The 20,257-nt window shown below is 43.6% G+C and overlaps 1 protein-coding gene across 1 annotated transcript in view; it reads right to left on the bottom strand.

The window, feature by feature from the left end:
• The window catches only part of LOC122789775 (probable global transcription activator SNF2L1), a 2,109,210-nt gene that overhangs the window by 327,964 nt on the left and 1,760,989 nt on the right, over positions 1-20,257 (bottom strand). Inside the window, exon 19 of the mRNA XM_044057215.1 lies at positions 17,609-17,722. Within this exon, the coding sequence (XP_043913150.1) occupies positions 17,609-17,722 (114 nt within the window). The remainder of the gene's footprint in view (positions 1-17,608; positions 17,723-20,257) is intronic.

A 20,257-nucleotide genomic window follows, 5' to 3' on the forward strand; every position in this document is an offset into this window, starting at 1 on the left:
TCAGGCAACCCCTCAGGGTTGCTGCCTGGGTCTGTCCGAGAAAGGTTCTTGAGACCCAAAGTTTCTTGGATCCCCCTCTGCCTCTGGGCCGGCGTCCATTCTGTCCCCCTCTGCCTCTGGGGGAAGAAGATCCCCGAGTGTCCTGGGAATACTGTGACTTCCAGAACCACATCTTCTTTTGCCCTCTCTGGTTCAGGGAAAAGGAACTTTGAGGGTTAGAGAAGCGGATCCCGACGGCAGACAGTGTCTTCCCATCCTACTCTCTCTGGATTAATGTCTCTTTGACGGTCTTACCAAAGAGTGTAGAGCTGTCATAAGGGGCACTGGCAAAGGACGCCTTGAAGGGTTCGGAAAATTGACATAACCTGAGCCAAACGTTGCGCCTCATGGACAAGCCAGTCCCAGCCGCTCCTTCCATAGTATGTGAAAGGAGTCACATGGACGTGTTAGATATTGCTTTTAAAGTGGCCATCCTCGCGGAGGATGACGCCTTGTCCTCCTGCGACATGTACTTAGGGGTAGACTCCTCCAGCTCCTTTACCAGGTCGCGCTGGAGTCTGGTGACATGGGCCAAGTAGTTCAGTGCCCTAATCGAAAAGGTAGCTGAAGCATAAATTCTCTTCCCTAGGCGGTCCATCATCCGCGACTCTCAGTCAGGAGGATGGACCGAGGAACTCTCCTGAGCAAGTTTCTTCTTAGTGGCTGCTGCTACCACCATGGCATCTACGGAAGAGCCCTTGTTCCATGCTGATCTGTCTATGGGAGGGCTTAAGATCTTATCCGGTCTTTTTGTGATAGGTTCCATGGTGTCCGGTTCCTTCCATGCCTGCGAGGTAACCAAATCCACCAAAGGATCTGTGGGAGGGGACACCCAGGAAGTAGATGGGCCCATGCCGAAAGCCTCCAGGAACATGGACTCATCAGAAGAAGGTTTGGGGGCAGACCAACCTCCCCGCTGGCGCAGGATTTCCATAATGTCTCCAAAGGAGACATCCTCGGGAGGTGACGTAGGGGAACCTTCACCATCATCCAAGTCCGTGTCCTCGAGGGACTCTGGGGAGTCCAAGTGCCTCCTCTTGCATGTATGCTTGCGAGATACCTCTCCGGTGAGGCTCTCCAGGGGGAGCTTGCAAGCCACATGTTCCTCGGGGGAGCTGTCTGGGGTTCTTCGAGCACAGGCTGTCCCTCTGGTAAAATGAAGGGGAACGTAGACAGAGCCGAGGGGGTCTGGGTGGAGTCCATGGGGGCAGTCAGGGCTCTCGATCCAGCAGAGAGAACCCTTTCTACCACATCAAACACTGAAGGAGAGCGAACCTCCTGAGAAACCAATAAGGAGGCCGGTCTCCCTGGGTTCAACGAGAAAATCAGAGCTGGGCTACAGGTGGACAGAGCTCCGAGGGAGGGAACCTGGCCCGAAAAAGTCGGAGCCGAAGAAAAGGGTTCAGCTCCCTCGGATCCAACACCCAAGCTCCGGCTCTGAGAGCAGCTCGGATCCGAGCTGGTCGGATCCAATACGCTCCATGCAGGTGTCAGCGTCGAGGAAGCAGGTACCATCAGCGTCGAGCCCCTGAACAAAGCCAACCCTGGATCCGAATACTCTGAACCCAAAGGTCGGATCGGAGAAGGAGATATAGGGTGGAAAAAGGAAGTGAGCTCCCCCCTCCTAAGGGAGGGGGCTGGCAGGACCCCCATCTGGATCTGAGTACAGATAAACCTCCTCATCATTTTATCCAGATCCATGTCAGACAAGGACCGGGTGGACCTCGAAGAGGCCACAGACTCCAATCTGGCAGGTTGGGGCACCGAGACCCGAGAATCTGAACGTGTCTCCTCCGGCTCCGGGGAGAACCTTGGAGATCGGAGCCGAGGGGAGTCACGGATCCGTGGCGTCTTTGTAGGTGAAGCGAGGTCCGGAGACTTCTTTCTCTTTTCCCTCGCCTTCGACTCTCTCTCCCTCTCTCTATCTCTTTTCTGCTCCGCTACCACAGGCTTTGGTACAGGAGGTTGAGTCCCAGCCTGGGAGGGAGGAGAAGCCAGAGGAAGGAGAGGTGGCCACAGCAGCTGCTGTGACCGAAGCCAAAGGTGAGGAAACAGATTCTGAAGGGGGAAGAAGGCCTTTGTGGGCCAACTTGGCCTTCCTATCTTTAATGGCACGGGGGTTGAAGCCTGCACATATGCTGCAGTCCACACTCAGATGGGCTATGCCCAAGCACAAAACACACAAAGTGTGGCCATCCACAGGGGATAATTTATGGCCACACTCTGTGTAATGCTTGAAAACAAGCTTTTCAGCCATACTATCTCAGTAGAAAGATAACTTAAGAAAACAGGCAGTTTCTTTCTAACTGGCACACACACACCCACTCACAACACTTGTACACAGAAAACACTGTGGGGGGGGGGCTACAATCTACACAACAGTACAAACTACTCTAACTACCCTAAAACTCTATAACTCGACGCACCAAGCGAGGGGAGGAGAAAGGGGACCTATACTAACACTAACAAAATTCTGAAGAAAAAAGATACTCAAAAAGGTTTTACCCACTTGACTAAATTGGAGCTCAAGAGATCACATGCATAAGCTATTCGCGGCAAACGAGATCTGGGGATGGAAGGCAGTAGAGGTGTATTACGGGTAAGGGGAGGAGTTTGGAGCTCAGAGCTGATGCTAGTAAAAGTTGCCGGCTCGGATCCGATACGGATCTGTAACCCACAGGTTGAAGACCAAATGAAGTAAACTACTTCAGATCATCCTGTAGTCATATGGTTAAAACCGACCAATACAAATAATGCTTAAAAAATTAATTAACTAATTAAAAACTTAAAAATGTACTGACAGTTTGAAACAGTGTGTAGAAGTGACAAAACAGTGCCAACCATATTACAACAATGTATATACAACAAATTATAAACATGACTAATAAATTACCCTTCCATACTTTTCAGTTTTAGGACTGGGGTAATGGAGCAGCAGCCATTAAGCCCAGGGGGAGTAAGGGCATCACACATCAAAATCCAGATTAATTCCTTTCTGCTGAGGTGTTCTTCTGTACTAAATCCCATTGCATCCCATTCCATATATTCCAACATTACAAACTTGAAGTGGTGGTCATGAAAAGCTGAAATATGCCTATACAAGGCACTGGTGTTCTTCCCTTTCTTGATGTCGTTGAAGTGTTCATAAATTCTTTCTTTCAGCTTACAGCTAGTCTTTCCAATGTAGAATGCTTTACGACATTGACAAACAGCTTCATATACCACCCCCTTGGATATATAATTAAAGTGTTTTTTTTACCTTAAATTTCCAATTCCTGATGAAAAATGAGTCGCACAATAAAATATGCTGACAATAATTGCAATGATTGCATTTCCACATGCCCTTATGTCCACTTGAATAACTCACACAATTCTTTGCCTTCACTGATACTCATCGCAACTGGCCAAAAATTACACACTGTGTCCACTACATTTTAGATGTTAACAGAAAAAGTGACAATTAGTGAAAGTTCAAAAGGGACAATTGATGGTTGTGTTTCTTTGGACAAGCTATTACCAGCCAAATGGTCATCAGTTCGACTGCCAGGAATAGGCAGTAGCGGTTTGTAAAAAACATTCCTCCTCTTACCCTGGACTTCTTCCTTAATACTGTCCAATAACTCATGGGGGTAACCTCTTTTACTGAACAAGCCAATCAATTTGTCTATTTCAGCAGTGAAGGTGGCATCATCAGAAATCATACGAGCAAGTCTGACCAACTGCCCCTTGACCACAGCTCTGTTTTGAAATTGTGGATGCCAACTATCGAAATGGAGGCAAGAGTTGCAAAAGTTTTTTTATGATAGAGGTTGGAACAAAAGCAATTTCTCGAATAATCCTTGGTTACCAATACATCCAAATAGGCCACTGAATCATGATCAAACTTATGGGTAAACTTTAGGAAAGATGTACTACCATTAATATACTCGAGAAATTAATTCAATTTTGTGGCAGAATTGTCCCAAATGATAAAAATATAGTCCAGAAAATGAACATAAAATGACCAACATTTGGCAAAGGGACTACTGAATACATAATGTTTCTCCCAACAGGCCATGACGAAGTTGGCAAAGCGTAGGGTGCAAGAAGCTCCCATGGCCACCCCACTCGCCTGTTTGAATAACTGGCCTTCAAAATAAAGAAAATTGTTGGTCAAAACCAGATCCAAAAGTTTACAAGCTGTGTTAATGTCATTATTCAACAACAGTCCTATACCAGAAAGAATACTTTCCAACCACTCCAACCCTACCTTGTGGGGAATGACAGAATATAAATTTTGGACACCTATTATGACCAAAATACAATCACCCAAGAACCTGAGTTTCGGCAATATGGTCAAGAAATCCCAAGAATCCTTACAAATATGTGGGACTTCAATGACTGATGGTTTTAGTAGGCTCTTCACATATATGCAGAAGGTCTTACTTCTACCCACGTCCACTATGGGACTCAAAGGTGGATTCTGGAGGTCTTTATGGATTTTGGGTATCCCAAAGATGCCCACTACTACTGGATGCTGATTGAGTAAATAATAGTAAGCGTCACCGTTAACTTGCCCCTGCATAACCATGTCATAAAGACAGATATCAATTTTTGAATAGGCAATATTGAGCTCATTCTTAGGTATCTGGACATAAGTTTCGGTAAAAAGCAACTCATGCATACGATTATTATAATCAATGATGTCCATCACAATTATTCCTCCAACTTTGTCTGGTTTCATTATCCTGATACTTTTGTTGCTACATAATTCTTTGAACAACAATGCCTCCTCACTGGATAAATTCTAGTCTCTAGTTGTTTTTTTTTAGAAAAAGATTTCTGAATTTCTAATTCACACATTTTCTCAAAGAAAGATAACAAGCTATTTAAGGGCGGCTTTAAGAAAATGTGTGAATTAGAATTAGTTGTAAGCTGAAAGACAGAATTTATGAAAATCTGAATGACATCAAGAAAGGGAAGAACACCAATGCCTTATACAGGCATATTTCAACTTTTCCTGACCACCATTTCAAGTTTGTAGTGTTGGACTATACAGAATGGGATACAAGGGGTTTTAGTACAGAACAACACCTCAACAGAAAGGAATTAATCTAGATTTTGATGTGTGATGCCCTTACTCCCCCTGGGCTTAATGACTGTTCCATTAACCCAATCCCAAAATTGAAAAGTATGACAGTGGTAATCCATCAGTCATGTTTATAATTTGTTGTACATACACTGTTGTAATATGTTTGGCACTTTTTTCACTTATACACACAGTTTCAAACTGTCAGTACATTTTTAAGTTTTTAATTAATTTTTAAGCGTTATTTGTATTGGTCGGTTTTAACCACATGACTACAGGATATTCCTTTATATTGTGTGGTTTATGTGACTGTTGCAATTCTGATGAAGTCTTGATGTAAGACAAAAGCGCTTGACTGCTATTTTTGCTCAATAAATCTTTGGTGGTTACTACTAGCTGTGTGGTTTATACTGGACTAGTGTGCTCCCTGGACCTCCATCAGTTTTTCTTGTTTTGTTCTTGGTTTCTCTTGTTAGATTACTAGGAAAAACACAGAAAGAGAACTTAATTCTGAAAAATTTTTGAGGAGACCACTTCTGGAGTATTAGAGATAGAAACACATCCTGTAGAAGACTTGCTTCTCGTTCCACCAGGAAAAAACATGGCAGGGGGCTGGAGGGAGGGGATGTGAGGAGATATGAAAAATCGATAATACAGATGCAAAGTTATGGTGAGTACACAACTTCTTTATTTGATATTGTCAATTTTTCATCTCATCCTAGCTTCCTATATCCTGGGCAAACTCATGGAAGAATGCTTCTCAGGACCATCGAACCAAAGGAGGCTCTTCCCCGGGAGAACAAATCCAATTTATAGTGAGAGATAAAGGTATGATAATTGGGGCTGCACAAATCTTGTCCATGGAGGTATCAATCTGAAAAACAGACAATGTGGCCATAGGCCTAGTAGAATGAGTCTGAATAGGTTTGGAAGGATTCATACCTTTTGAGGTATAAACAAAAGAAATGCAATCAGAAAGCCATCTTGATAAAGTAACCTTGGAGACTGACAGACCTTAGGGCCTGCAAAGGCAATGAACAACAGATTTGCTTTCCAAAACTCTTTAGTTCTATGCAGATAGAATTGTAACTGTCTATGCACATCCAGCAAATGCAGAACATATTCACCTTTGTTGCTGAAGTTGGGAAACAAAACAGGCAAATGTATGGCCTGATTAATATTGGTTTGTGAGACAACTTTGGGTGGAAAGGAGGTGTTGGTATGCAGAGAAACTCTGTCTTTATGGAAAATCAAGTATGGGGATTGAGAAGATAGAGCTTCAATATCTCACATCTGTCTTGCAGATGTAATAGCCACTAGAAAAATAGTTTTCCAAGAGAGAAACTTAAAATCACAAGTTGCTGCTGGTTCAAAAGGGGGCTGAACAATTAGACACAGTACTAAATTAAAGTCCCATGGAGGACAGGGATCCTTGTGAGGAGATCTTAACAATAGGGGCCTTTTCAAAAAGACTTTGCAAAGTTTGTGGGAAATGAGAGATAAGTTAACCTCCCCAACATGGAAGTTTGAAATGGCTGCTAACTGTACTTTAATCACAGAGGCAGCTGCTCCTTTATTAAAAAGCTGGGCTATGAATTCTAGGACACAGTGAATAGGAGCTGTAAGGGGATCTATATTGTACTGTTGAGTCCAAATTATGAACCTCTTCCATTTACTTCTATAAAGTTTTTAAGTGGATGACTTATGAGATGATGTCAGACTGAAGAGGACAGCATGGGTTGACTGGCAATTAACGGAACTGAAGGAACCAAGCTGTCAGCTTGAGGTTGCGAAGATTGGAATGAGTCATTCCTGTTGGGTGTGAAAGCAGGTCTGGAATGGGTTCCAGGATTTAGGATTCCTTCTGAGAGAGAAGGCCAAAGGAAGGGAAACCATATTTGTCGAAGCCAATATGGAGCAATGAGGATTACTGTTCTCTTCAACCTGCTTGCTTTCTGAATGAATTAGGGGATCAAGGGAATTGGATGAAAGGTTTACAATAGAACGGAAGGTCAATCGTGTATGACAGCATCCCTTGGGGATTCTCCCAGTGGGGGGCAAGGCAAAGTAGCTGCTGCATTTGTTGTTTAGGGGAGAAGCAAAAAGATCACAGCAAGGCTGGCCCCATATCAGGAAAATATTCTCTGCTACCTTCTGGTTGAGGGAATACTTGTGAGGCATGAGAATATGGGCTGGATTCACGATGGCTTGCACGGAGTCTAAGAGTAGAGTAAGACTCCATGCAGCCATCATGTCCGACGAGCGATCCAGGAACAGCCTGCAGGGGTGTGCAAGAGAGCTCCTAACACATCTCTTACACGGACAGGGCCGGGACATGCAAATTACCTCAAATGCAGCTGAAAGGCATGCAAATGAGGTAGATTTTAGATTCAGGAAACCCGAACCTGTCCGAGTAAGAGTAGTGTTATCTGCAGAAATGTACTCAGTTGACAACTGAGTACTATTCTGCAAATAGCAAAACGGAGCCGTGGCAGCTCGAAATAAAGGTTGCATCCAGTAGAGGAAGCATGCCAATGGCCAAATATATGGCCATTGGCAATGTTTCCTGATGCAAAATGAAAAAAAAAATTAATTTATTTTTTTTGTCCGATTTCCGATGTTTAAGCGTAGCGCAGCGTTGCACTAAAGGGCTGTGCTCTAAAAACCAGAAAACTAATAATAAAAATCCACAAATGTGGATTTTATGTGAATTTGTAATGTACAATGCAAGGCAATGGCAGGCTGAAGACAACATGGCTACCGAGTAGGGGTTGCTAAGGGGGGAACCCAGTCTAAGAGATGTAACCAAGCATTAGTAGGCAATCCTATGCAAACGAGGGTAAGGATAGTGAATCCCAAGTCTACACAGCAAATGAGCACAGTCAGCGGAGTGTAAGACTAGGATAAGGGGAGTAACAGAGTAGGATATAGGTGACATCATGAGGGGGGTATGTATGAAATAAGCTAATCTCATTGGAGCAGAGTGGCATGTGTTAGCTGTCAGTTGCTCATCACTGGAAGAGGTGTGTCAGTAGGTATCCTAGCTAAAGTCAAGAAATAGAAGGTGCACACTGTGTCCGCCCCCCCCCTGAGGGAATGGAAAGGGAAAAGGAAGCACAACAAACAGTAGGAAGTAAACCAGGGAGAGTCAGCAGAGCTAGCAGGTGGAAATAATCAGAATCAGGCAATCACACAGGCAGTACACAAACCCAGCCCAGCACTTAAAACTCTGAAAACAACAGCCCATTATGTTTCTGTCAAGAGACACTGCAACACTGGAGTTAACTAAGAGAAGTGAATACTTAAAAGCTTAACTGACAAAAAATGTTAGTGGCTGCAGTTGCAAGCAGTGTCTACTGTTATTAATATCAGTATTCATTGTGTAATACCCCACCTCTATACATGACGGCAATACTTTCTAGAGGGAGTGAGACTGACACAGCTAACATACATTGCACAATCATGAACTTGCATAGAACATATTTAAGAGCTATGGCATCTGCCCCACTCAGATATGCTAGTGTTTGTAGTGCCCTGATACTGTGTGTGGTTTGTAAAGTGCCTCTGTAACGTTATTGTTTGCTAGAATGACTGCTTCTCTTATCACTGTCATGTAATGCAATTCCACAACACTGGCTGTTAAGGATTCACAGAACAGGCTTTGTCTAATGGCCTTTCTATTATTCCTTTACATTCCTTCATTGTAAGGAATGATACATTTATTACAACATCAAATTATTTTATATCTGCTGTGGCTTAGTAATAATTCATGCAGTCTAGTGTGTCCAAGGTCTGGGGTTCGAGACTGACAGGGGTGTTTTATTTTGCAGATGAGCAGACTACAAGCTTTTTAGCTACAGGTAAAACGTTGAATAAATCAACTATGGTAGTGGAACTCAGTCAGCAACTTTCTGAAAGGTTACACTGGGCATGCTCACACACATAGGCCATGTCAGAGTATAGCAATGGTCCATACCTATCAGGCAGTTACAGGTGTCAACCCAGGAACCACACACTATCCAGCAATCTGGCCTGTGCACACAGCTATACGACAATAGACACATATACAATATAGTCAAACCCTGTCATAATCACATCTTTGCTGCAGATACCTAAGTTGTTCATAGAAAGTGGGGAAATGAAGACGATAAACACCTGCAAAGGGTATCATCAATAAACAGGTGTGAATCCTGAACATTATCATAGGTGCAGAGTCTGATCCTAGGCTATCTGCGCTAGGGCATGTACACACCTAGACAGAGTGTGTCTGGCATGTGCAACATGTCCAAGTTGAATACTGTGCATGTGAAAAGTAGGTCACACAAGATAGCCCATATATGTACAGTCCATTGTTCCTCTGTGTAGCAGGGACACAGAAGATATCCCATGGCCAAACATACAATCACCTATACACCTGTCCAGCTGACTCGCACAGAGCTATTGGACACCTTCCAACACACATGGCTCATTCCTGCAATTACTGCAGATATTACCATGACCAGTCAGAAGAATCTGCAACCTACAAATGTGGCAGGTGAAAAGGAAACACCCAGTAAAGCATATAGTGCACCGTGTTAATGCCTGTCTTTGTAGTATCATAACATAGTTAGGTAGGGGTTTGAAACCTGCAAATGGTGTGTGTGTGTGTGTGTGTGTGTGTGTGTGTGTGTGTGTGTGTGTGTGTGTGTGTGTGTGTGTGTGTGTGTGTGTGTGTCACATCCTTTGAGAGGAGTGGGCTTTTTGTAGACTGTAGACACAATGAAGGAGCTACATTCTTCTTTGGAAAGTCTGGTGATGTCAGCATTCTACAAGTATAGCAGGTGGAAACAAATGCCCACTAAAGCATATAGCGCGCCGTGTTAATGCCTGTTTTTGTAGTATCATAACATAGTTAGGTAGGGGTTTGAAACCTGCGAATGCTGAATGTGTGTGTGTGTGTATGTATGGGGGGGGGTGTTGTGTATGTGTGTCACATCCTTTGAGAAGAGTGGCCTTTTTGTAGACTGTAGACACAATGAAGGAGCTACATTCTTCTTTGGAAAGTCTGGTGATGTCAGCATCCTACAAGTATAGCAGGTGTAGACAAATGCCCAGTAAAGCATATAGCGTGCCGTGTTAATCCCTGTCTCTGTAGTATCATAACATATTTAGGTAGGGGTTTGAAACCTGCAAATGCTGAATGTGTGTGTGTGTGTGTGTGTGTGTGTGTGTGTGTATATATGGGGGGGGTGTTGTGTATGTGTGTCACATCCTTTGAGAGGAGTGGCCTTTTTGTAGACTGTAGACACAATGAAGGAGCTACATTCTTCTTTAGAAAGTCTGGTGATGTCAGCATCCTACAAGTATAGCAGGTGTAGACAAATGCCCAGTAAAGCATATAGCGCACCGTGTTAATGCCTGTCTCTGTAGTATCATAACATAGTTAGGTAGGGGTTTGAAACCTGCAAATGCTGAATGTGTGTGTGTGTATGGGGGGGTGTTGTGTATGTGTGTCACATCCTTTGAGAGGAGGGCCTTTTTGTAGACTGTAGACACAATGAAGGAGCTACATTCTTCTTTGGAAAGTCTGGTGATGCCAGCATCCTACAAGTATAGCAGGTGTAGACAAATGCCCAGTAAAGCATATAGCGTGCCATGTTAATGCCTGTTTCTGCAGTATCATAACATACGTAGGTAGGGGTTTGAAACCTGCAAATACTGAATGTGTGTGTGTGTATATGGGGGGTGTTGTGTATGTGTATCACATCCTTTGAGAGGAGTGGCCTTACTGTAGACACAATGAAGGAGTTACATTCTTCTTTGGAAAGTCTGGTGATGTCAACATCCTGCAAGTATAGCAGGTGTAGAAAAATGCCCAGTAAAGCATATAGCGTGCTGTGTTAATGCATGTCTCTGTAGTAGTATAACATATGTAGATAGGGGTTTGAATCCTGTAAGCGCTGACTGTGTGTATGTGCAATTCTGTTTGAAAGGAGTGGCCTTTTTGAAGACTGGGAAAACACACTAAAGATGTATATTCCTCTTTGGAAAGACTGATGATGTCACCACCCTAGAAATACAGACGGAGAAGGGAAGCCACACAGTAAAGCAAATAGCACGCTGTGCTAATGCGTCTCTCTCTAGTATCATAACATACTTAGGCAGGGGTTTGAATCCTGTAACTGCTGACTCTGTGTGTGTCACTCTTGGACAATGCGGTGTGGGTTTTGCTTTTACTATGTTATGACATATTATGATTACAACAGTAAGTGCATTGCACACATCAGGTATCTGCGTGGCAAATATATATGTGTACATGTTCCCTTAATCAGTACATAGGTGTGAAGCCTGCACACATTTGTTGCCATTGACAGGTTGTGCCGCTGTTTCTCAGATCGTAGGTCACATATGTATGTATGTGACAGGGCCATCCACTGTCGTGATCCGTGGCCAGGGTCATCTGTGCCACACACACCCATGACAGTTACTTAACAGTAGTGTGAGTGAGGGTATATGCCTGGGGTATATGTCAGACATGTTCATACACAACAACGACTGACAATAATAGACAGTCTTTATAGGTGTACAACCGCCTTGTGGATATGCATCCAGGCCTCTAATGTCTCATGTGACATACCTTGGAACTCCACAATACCTATGGATATGTGGATACCAAGGGACACATGACATAACATGAGGCTGTATGTACACATTGGTACCCAACATATATGTTGAGGGCTACCACCTATATGGTACTGACGGGATAGTAAGTATAGTACATGTGGATGACTATGCCATAGTCGGCTTACTGCTATACAGCATGTATCAGATGACAGGCATCTGTCTGTATGATACCCTTGTGTAGGATAGGTGTCCCTACAGTGCCCTGGTTGGCGCACGTCCGCACATACACATTGCACTGGATAAAGCGCTGCTAAACTTTGGGCAACCCTATTTAGCTGGGTAAAGCACTGCTTAAATCTGGAGACTTTAAAATATATACTTTCTTCAATAATAAATTGGCCATTTCACTGCTTTTTATAATATTTTAATCATATATGTCAGGTATTATTTCATATACTGATTTGGAACATAAAAAAAATAAGAAGGGTAGTGGTGGGACTCAAACCTTGAATGCTTACTCTTTGGGCTAACGGTCTACCATTACACTACTGTTACTTGGCAGAATTTGAATAATTAGTTCTTATATGCTATTCGCTGTCACAATTGCTAACTGTGGTTAGGCAATGGGCACACCCGCACACACACGGGCAGCCATACCTCTCAACTGTACAGATTTTCGCAGAATGTCCAAATTTTTGCCTTATATTTTTGGTCCATTTTTCATAAAATTGTGGCTTTCTGGTAAATTATTAAAGATTGAAGTTAAAAAATAATGACAGACATTTGAGTTTTAGACTTCATATCATACAGAACATGCATACTAATGCAAAACCTGTTATTCTATCAACTTTCTAATTTGTAAGAGCAATATTTAAAACATGTCCCTATTTGTATCAGTTTTTTAATGGCTTTGTCCAGATTTCTTATTCTAAGAGGTTGAGAGGTATGCAGGCAGCTATATCGTGGATTAAAAATTAAACATTAATATTTTACGATTTATACCTTTGATTGGGGTTTCCAGTGTCAGGGAGTGTGCTGTTGGGTGCAAGTACATTTGAGCGACCTTGCTCTTGTGTGCTGACATTGTGCTTTGTAACAACTTGCAGGGGTGTGACCATTTAGACTGCTCAGCAGTCGGACACGCCCCTGCTTTCATACTCAGTTTGTGTAAGAGTTACTGATGAGTCAGCGTGCCCTCATGAATAGTCATGGCTTGCTGACGTCATACTGTTCAACTGCAGCCTCTGTGTAAGACTTATTAAGTCTTACACGGAGGATTCGTGAATCCTGCCCTATATCTGTTCAACTTATCCACTATCACGTCGGACTTTCCCAGAATGTGCATTGCTATAAGAAAGCGGTTGGATGAGATCGCCCATTGCCACACTCTGAGGGCTACTCAACAAGATGGTATGATCTGGTTCCCCCTTGTTTGTTTACATGTTGTCTGATCAAACTGCCACTGTTCCCAGAGGAAGAGTAGTCTGGGATGTTTGCAACACCAGGATCACTGCCCTCATCTTCAGGACACTGATGTGCAGATTTGCCTTGTCTGCAGACCAGGTTGCTAGGATGCCCTTCCTCAGATAATGCCTCCCCAGCCTATCTGGGAAGCATCCATGGTCATGTGGCCTGTGGTTGAGGGGGAACAAGGGATGACCTTGTGTCAACTGTTCTGAGTCCACCATGAGAGGGTCACTTTGCAAGCGTTTGTTATGAGAATTTGGTGAGACGTCAATTGATGGGTAATTGACCACTGGGCAGCTAGAAGCCACTTTAGTATCCTCACGTGGAACCTGGCTAATGAGACTAAAACTATTGCCAACGCCACTGATCCTAAGGCTTGTACAACATTACAAGCATCTACCTTCCTGATTCAAATAAGTCTGTGCATTTGATGCCTGATTGGCAACACTCTGGAGGGGGGAATGTTTTACAATCATCTGAGTAGTATCCAATACCGCTTCCAAAAACTCTAGTGTTTGTGACGGTTCCAAGTGTGATTTTTATTTTGGTAATTTATTGTTGTGCCTAGTTCTGTGCAGATTTGAAAAACAGAGTCTCTTGCGTTTATTAATAGATGCCTGGTCGGGGCGGATATGAGCCAATCATCTAAATAAGGAGACACCCCGAATCCTCCTTGTCTCAGGTGAGCTGTAACCACTGCCATGCATTTGGCAAACACTCTGAGGCGATAATGAAACCAAACAGCAGTGTTCTGAACTGATAAAGACTGCCTCCCAACTGGAAGTGTAGGTGTCTTCTGGAGTGTCTGTCCATTTTTATACGGTAGTATTTATCCTCAAGATCTATACAGCACATCCAAATGTCCTTTTCCAAGCAGGAAGTATGGACTGAACCGTGACCATTCTGAACTTGCTGCGTCGAACCAACTTGTTTAATCTGCTGAGATCCAGAATTGGTCCAGTCCTCTATTTTCTTTGGAACTAGAAAGAGCCTTGAGTAAGTTCCAAATCCTATCTGGTCTGGGGAACCTCTTGGATGACCCTTTTTTCTAGCAGTTTTTGAATTTGAATAACTGCCTAATCCCTCTGACTTGGTGGGACATCTGGGATTCTTCTGTTTGGGGGGTAGAGAGAAGGGAATTTGATAACCCCTGGATATTATCCTCTGCACCCACAAATCAGAAGTTATGTTTTTCCAGGCACTCCAGTGCAGGGACATTCGACCCCGGACTGTCTCCGGAGGTGGACAATTGGGCCTCCTTTCATGTGTGCTAGAAGGGTTTCCCCAAAAAAAAAAAAATCTCGGGACCCCTGGTTCTGCTTGCCTCCTCTGCTGCGAGGGCAGCGTCTTCCATTCCCACCCCCCACCTCCGCCACCTCTGGGGGAAAAATCTCCACTTGTGTCTTGGTAAGAAACCTGAGACTTTTTTAACCACATTTTCCACCTTGTTTCTGACCTTTTGGATAGGGTCTCTGAGGGGCAGAGAAACATATGCCCATGGCAGATAGAGTCTTACCTTCTTTCTCACACCTGGATAGCTTATCTTTGACTTTGGGGCCAAAAAGGAAGAGCTCTCAAATGGGGCATTGACAAACGAAGACTTAAAAGGCTCTGCAAAATCACAAAGGCACATCCAGGCATGCCTCCTCATAGAGATGCCAGAACCCGCCATTCTACTCATTCCTCCAACTGCATGTGCAATGAGCCTCATGGATAAATTAACTACAGAGTGTTGGGTCGCTAACTGGGAAGCTACCTTTTCCCGTGTTCCCTCAGCTACGTTCATTCAAGAGTATCTGATAACTCCTTAATCAGATCCCTTTGCAACCTTGTGGAATGGGAAAGATAGTTCAGTGATCATAGGGCAAAAGTCGCTGAAGAGAAAACTTGTTTCTTGCATCTATCCATCATCCTGGAATCTTTATTAGGAGGATAGATAGTGGAACTCTCCTCTGAAAGCTCCTTCTTGGTCGCTGCTACCAAGAACATAGCATCCAGTGCAACCTCATTTGTCCAGAAGACCTCATCAGATGGGGCAGTAGTTATTTTGTTCAGTCTGTGGGGAATAGGCTTGATGGAGTCTGGGGTCTCCCACTCCTGCTGAGAGATGAGACCAATGAGCTCATCGGTGGGCAGTCACCCAGGAACAAGATGGGCGTGAACCAAAGACCGCCAGGTACACCAACTCCTCAGGTGAAGGATTACTGGACTGCCAGCCACCTCTGTGTTTCAGAATTTCTAGGATCTCCCTGAAGGAAACATCCTCAGGAGGTGACCATGGAGATCCTTCTCCCTCATTGAGGTCAGTGTCTTCAGTGGCAGACTCTCCAAGGAGTCCAAGTGCTTCCTCTTGCAATGTCTGCTCTAAGGGACCTCCTTATCAGAGTACTCTGTGGAGGTATCAAAGAGAAAGAAGTACCCTAATGGGTATCCTGTGGTCCCAGTGTAACTTCCTGGTCAGAAGAAGTGCGCTCAGAAATCCTAATGGGATAGAAGATCTGAGGCACATGACCTTTTAGATGCAGTGGCAGCTACAGTACTCTCCAAGGCACCAAAGATGGATTGTCCCTGAGTGAAGGATGACTCCGGCTCCGACAAGCCATGTTTGCAGTTCAGTGCCTCCTCCAACCCAGAAGACAGCTCACCTGGGGTGGAAGCCAGAGGCGAGCTCACCTGCGCCAAACTCCCAAGGTGCACTGACTGCTCTGACAGTCGGGGTGGGGTTGAGTGCTCTCGAGGGCTGCGAGGTTCAGTACGGCTCTAGGAGCTCTCCAGCTGAAAAGGCCGATGAGCTCAGAGCAACGGTCTGATCCAAAGAAAGAGACATCTTACGATCCGACCTGAAAGGCGCCAGGCTTATCAGATCTGAGGGCTCCAAAGCTTGCTCCAAAGTTGGAGAAGGAGTAAGAGGGGAGTAGTAGACTTGGATAGCCCTGTAACTGTATAGGTCAAGGCCAAGGGGGACTTAGTAATGCCCTGCGCCCATGGGATCTTCTGTACCAAATGTTCCAAGTCTTCCTCAGTAAGGCTCCTGGTTGAATGGGAAGAGGATGCAGATGGGGATTTAGGCCTGGATAAGAAGGGAGACGGTACGCTAGAAAAGACTGGGTGTATGGCAGGAGAGTACCATGTCTTTGGGAATGCCATAACAAGTTTGAAAGGACTTCTCCTTACCGGTTAGAGCCAGAGCCGAAGACACCGGATCCAGTTTGGTAGTAGTCGGCACCGAATGCTCCGATCGAGACATAGGTTTGGTAGATTTTGAATTCTTAGCATTTGGCTCCAATGAATCTGAAGGAGCTGAGGAAGGTCTCTTCTTTCCCTTGTCATTCTTTTTGAAGACAGGGAAGAAGCAGGGCTCCAATGAGACGATTTTGATTTGGGAGTAGTTGACTACCAGAAATGGCTTCTTTAAAAGACGACGGTGGCATTCCCCTTAAAATGAGCTTATTTTTTCTTTCAAACAAAGCTCTATGCTTGAAAGAATGACAGATGGAACAATCTTGCTGTAAGCAGAGAGGCCTTAAACAGTAGACACACAGGGAGTGCAAGTTTCTAAAAGTTATTTTATGTCCGCACTTCCTGCATTTTTTAAAGCCTGTAGGCTTATCTTGTTTCTCTGCCATTGGTCTCATAAAACAATATGGAGAACAAGTAAAACAATCACAATGCTCTACTACAACACAGAAAGGAGAAGGATAAAGGAAAGTTTTTTTTTTTTTTTTTTTTTTTTTTAGAACTGAGAGGAAGAAAAAAAGGGAAGAACTACTAACAACAGTAGCTAAGACTACCTAAAAAGGTAATAAGGGAGGGGAGTAACCTATGAAAAAATGGTTACTAAAGGGACAAAAAGAGAGAAGTGAAAGTAACCTAATAAAAAGGCGGTTACTGTAGAAAAACAGGTTTTAAAGACAAGGGGAGATAAAAAAGGATAAAAATACAAGAAGAAAAAGAGTTAGGCAGGTAGAGAGAGCAAAAAGCTTATACAATTAAACTGGCAATCCAAGAGCTAAATAAAAGGACCACATCTTCGTGAAGCGGCAAACGCGATGTGAGTTAACAGGGAGAGATGGACTGTGGGTAAGAGGAACTATTCAAGAGCTTTTTTGGTTGCGGCAAACGCGATGTGAGTTAACAGGGAGAGATGGACTGTGGGTAAGAGGAACTATTCAAGAGCTTTTTTGGTTGCCACAAGCTTAGTAATGGCCAAGTTAGATCCGATGGATAGGATCCGTAACCCATATGTGAGGATGAAATGAAAAACTGACAATAGTTTAGTGGTCTCATGTACAATGAACAGATTCTGAAATTCACATGGATCATATATATTTAGTATCCTTCACATATGCAAAGAACTGTATAATAAACTTCATTTGCAGTTTTATTTTTTGACTATCACTATAGATATGTACATACTCTTTTGATATTTACCTTGTAACCTATGGTTTTCCGATAAAAGAGTATTTCTTTTTCAAGTAGTTCAAATAAGCGTGGTGGAAAAAATTGAAAATCCTGAATATTGGGTTGCTTGGGTGGACGTGGAGCCTAAAAGACAGAACAATCAGTTAATAAACATTTCATTAACATGCTTGCAAGATTATATAATTGCTGATACATATACTTTAAATACAGTTTTGCAACAAAGGAGTTACATGGTCTATTAGTAAATATTTCTTCAACATCCATGAATTATTATGGAGTTACTCTATATATATATATATCTATATATATCTATATATATATATATATATATATATATATATATATATATATATATATATATATGTATACACACACACACACACACACACACACACACACACACACACACACACACACACACACACATTCATATAAATTTCTAGCTAGTTATATAATACTGTTTTGCAAACACAGACAAAATTACACAGCACTACATTTTAATACACAGAAATACAGCTTGCTCCAAAAAGAACAAAATAAGAAGTTATGTACCTACCATAACGTTCCATGTTAGTTGTCTTCTCTCGCCTTCTTTCTTGCTTGATGGGTTCGGAGCCGATCCCTCGGCTCCGACTCGGCACTTGCTAAGCTCGAGAGTCACTTTTACCAGCTCGAGGCAGCCCCATATCCCATGATGCAAGGCGGTAAGTACCCAGATCTCGTTTGATGACAAAGGGCAATAGCACCAAGCAAAAAACACTTCCCAAAGGAAGAAAGAAAACTTACAGGATGGAAGAAGGACCAGGTCTGAAAGGTCTTCAGCCTAATAATTTCTTATAACAAGGTCTGTCCAGGCCAGGGGGAAGGAGGGAGGGTCGCAAGAAAGAAGGCGAGAGAAGACAACTAACATGGAACGTTATGGTAGGTACATAACTTCTTAATGTTAAGTTGTCAATCTCGCCTTCATTCTTGCTTGATGGGACCGCGTCCCTAGCACCTCTATCCTGGGTGGCTCAATGGAACAGACTCTTGAGGAATGTAGAGCCAAAGCTGGCTCTGTCCCTGGAGGCCAAGTCCAATTTGTAATGGGAAACAAAAGTGTGAGGAGTGGCCCAAGTGGCCGCTGCACAAATAGTGTCTAAAGAAAGTCTAGCTTGAAAGGCTGTAGAAGTAGCTAAGCTCCTAGTTGAATGTGCTTTAGGTTTTGAGCACAGCTGTTTTCCCCTGAGCAGATAAATTTCAGAGATGACCGAAGAAAGCCATCTGGACAAGGTCACTTTAGAAACAGGAAGGCCTTTTTATTATCCGCATAGGAAACAAAAAGTTGATCAGATTTTCTAAATTTTTTGTTCTGTCCAAATAATATCTAAGTTGACGGTGGACATCAAGATAATGTAGCTTTTGTTCAGCTCTGTCTGAATAGTTTGGGAAAAATACAGGAGATCAATGGATTGATTCAAATTGGTCTTTGAAGCGACCTTAGGCAAAAAGGTTGGATTAGTTCTCAAAGATACTCTGTCTTTGTGAAAAACCAAATAGGGGGGTCGAACTGATAGAGCATGAAGTTCAGACACCCTCCTGGCCGATGTAATAGCCACTAGGAATAAAGTTTTCCAAGAAAGAAATTTCAGGGAACAAGAAACAGCTGGCTCGAAGGGGGGAAGAATCAAGGATGTCAGCACTAAATTTAGATCCCACTGAGGAGGAGGATTCCTGATTGGAGGCTTTAGTAGGAAAATTCCTTTCAAGAAGGCCCTGCAGAGCCTATGGGACATAATGTTATGATCTGCTATCCCGACATGAAAGTTGGAGATAGCAGCCAATTGAACTCTGACTGTGGAAGAAGAGGAGCCTGCATGAAAAATCTCTGCTAAGAAGTCCAGGACTGCCTGAACAGGGGCAGTGAAAGGATCAATATTCTTGGCCTTAGCCCAATAAGAGAAACGTTTCCATTTGCTTGTATAAATCCTCCTGGTAGAGGATTTTAACGGTTACTATGATGTCTCTAACTGGGTTAGAGATCAAAGGAAGCCTGGCTAAGGAAGGAAGTGGAGCAACCATGCTGTGAGGTTGAGAGAAGGGATAGACCGGTGCAGCTGACCCGATTGGTGAATCAGAAGATCTGGCACTGGGTCCAGATGCCACGGCTGCACCAAAAGGTGATGATGGAGGAACGGGAACCAAACTTGTCGAGGCCAGTAAGGGGCAATGAGAATCAATTTGGCTCTCAAAGCGGTAGCTTTCTGGATAACTTGAGGGATCAGAGGAAATGGAGGGAAGGCATAAAGAAGTCCCTGGGGCCAATCCTGGGTCAGAGCGTCTCTGGGGGGATGGCCTGGTAGAGGAAGAGACAGAAGAAGTCTGGACATTTGCTGTTTTGGGGAGTAGCAAAAGATCGCAACATGGGCGACCCCATTCCAGAAAAATCTCTTCCGCTATAGATTGCTTGAGAGACCACTCGTGAGGCATGAGAATAGCTCTGCTCAATCTGTCCGCTACAATGTTGGTTTTCCCAGGGATATGCGTTGCTACCAGAAACCGATGAGAGGAGATCGCCCATTGCCATAGTCTGAGCGCTTCTCGACACAAGGGGTAGGACTTGGTTCCGCCCTGTTTGTTGATATACCAAACTACAGACATGTTGTCTGTGTGGACTGC

Source organism: Protopterus annectens, chromosome 15.part0 (assembly GCF_019279795.1).
Source record: "Protopterus annectens isolate FY-2018-M chromosome 15.part0, PAN1.0, whole genome shotgun sequence".
In the NCBI taxonomy this organism is placed as follows: Eukaryota; Metazoa; Chordata; order Ceratodontiformes; family Protopteridae; genus Protopterus; species Protopterus annectens.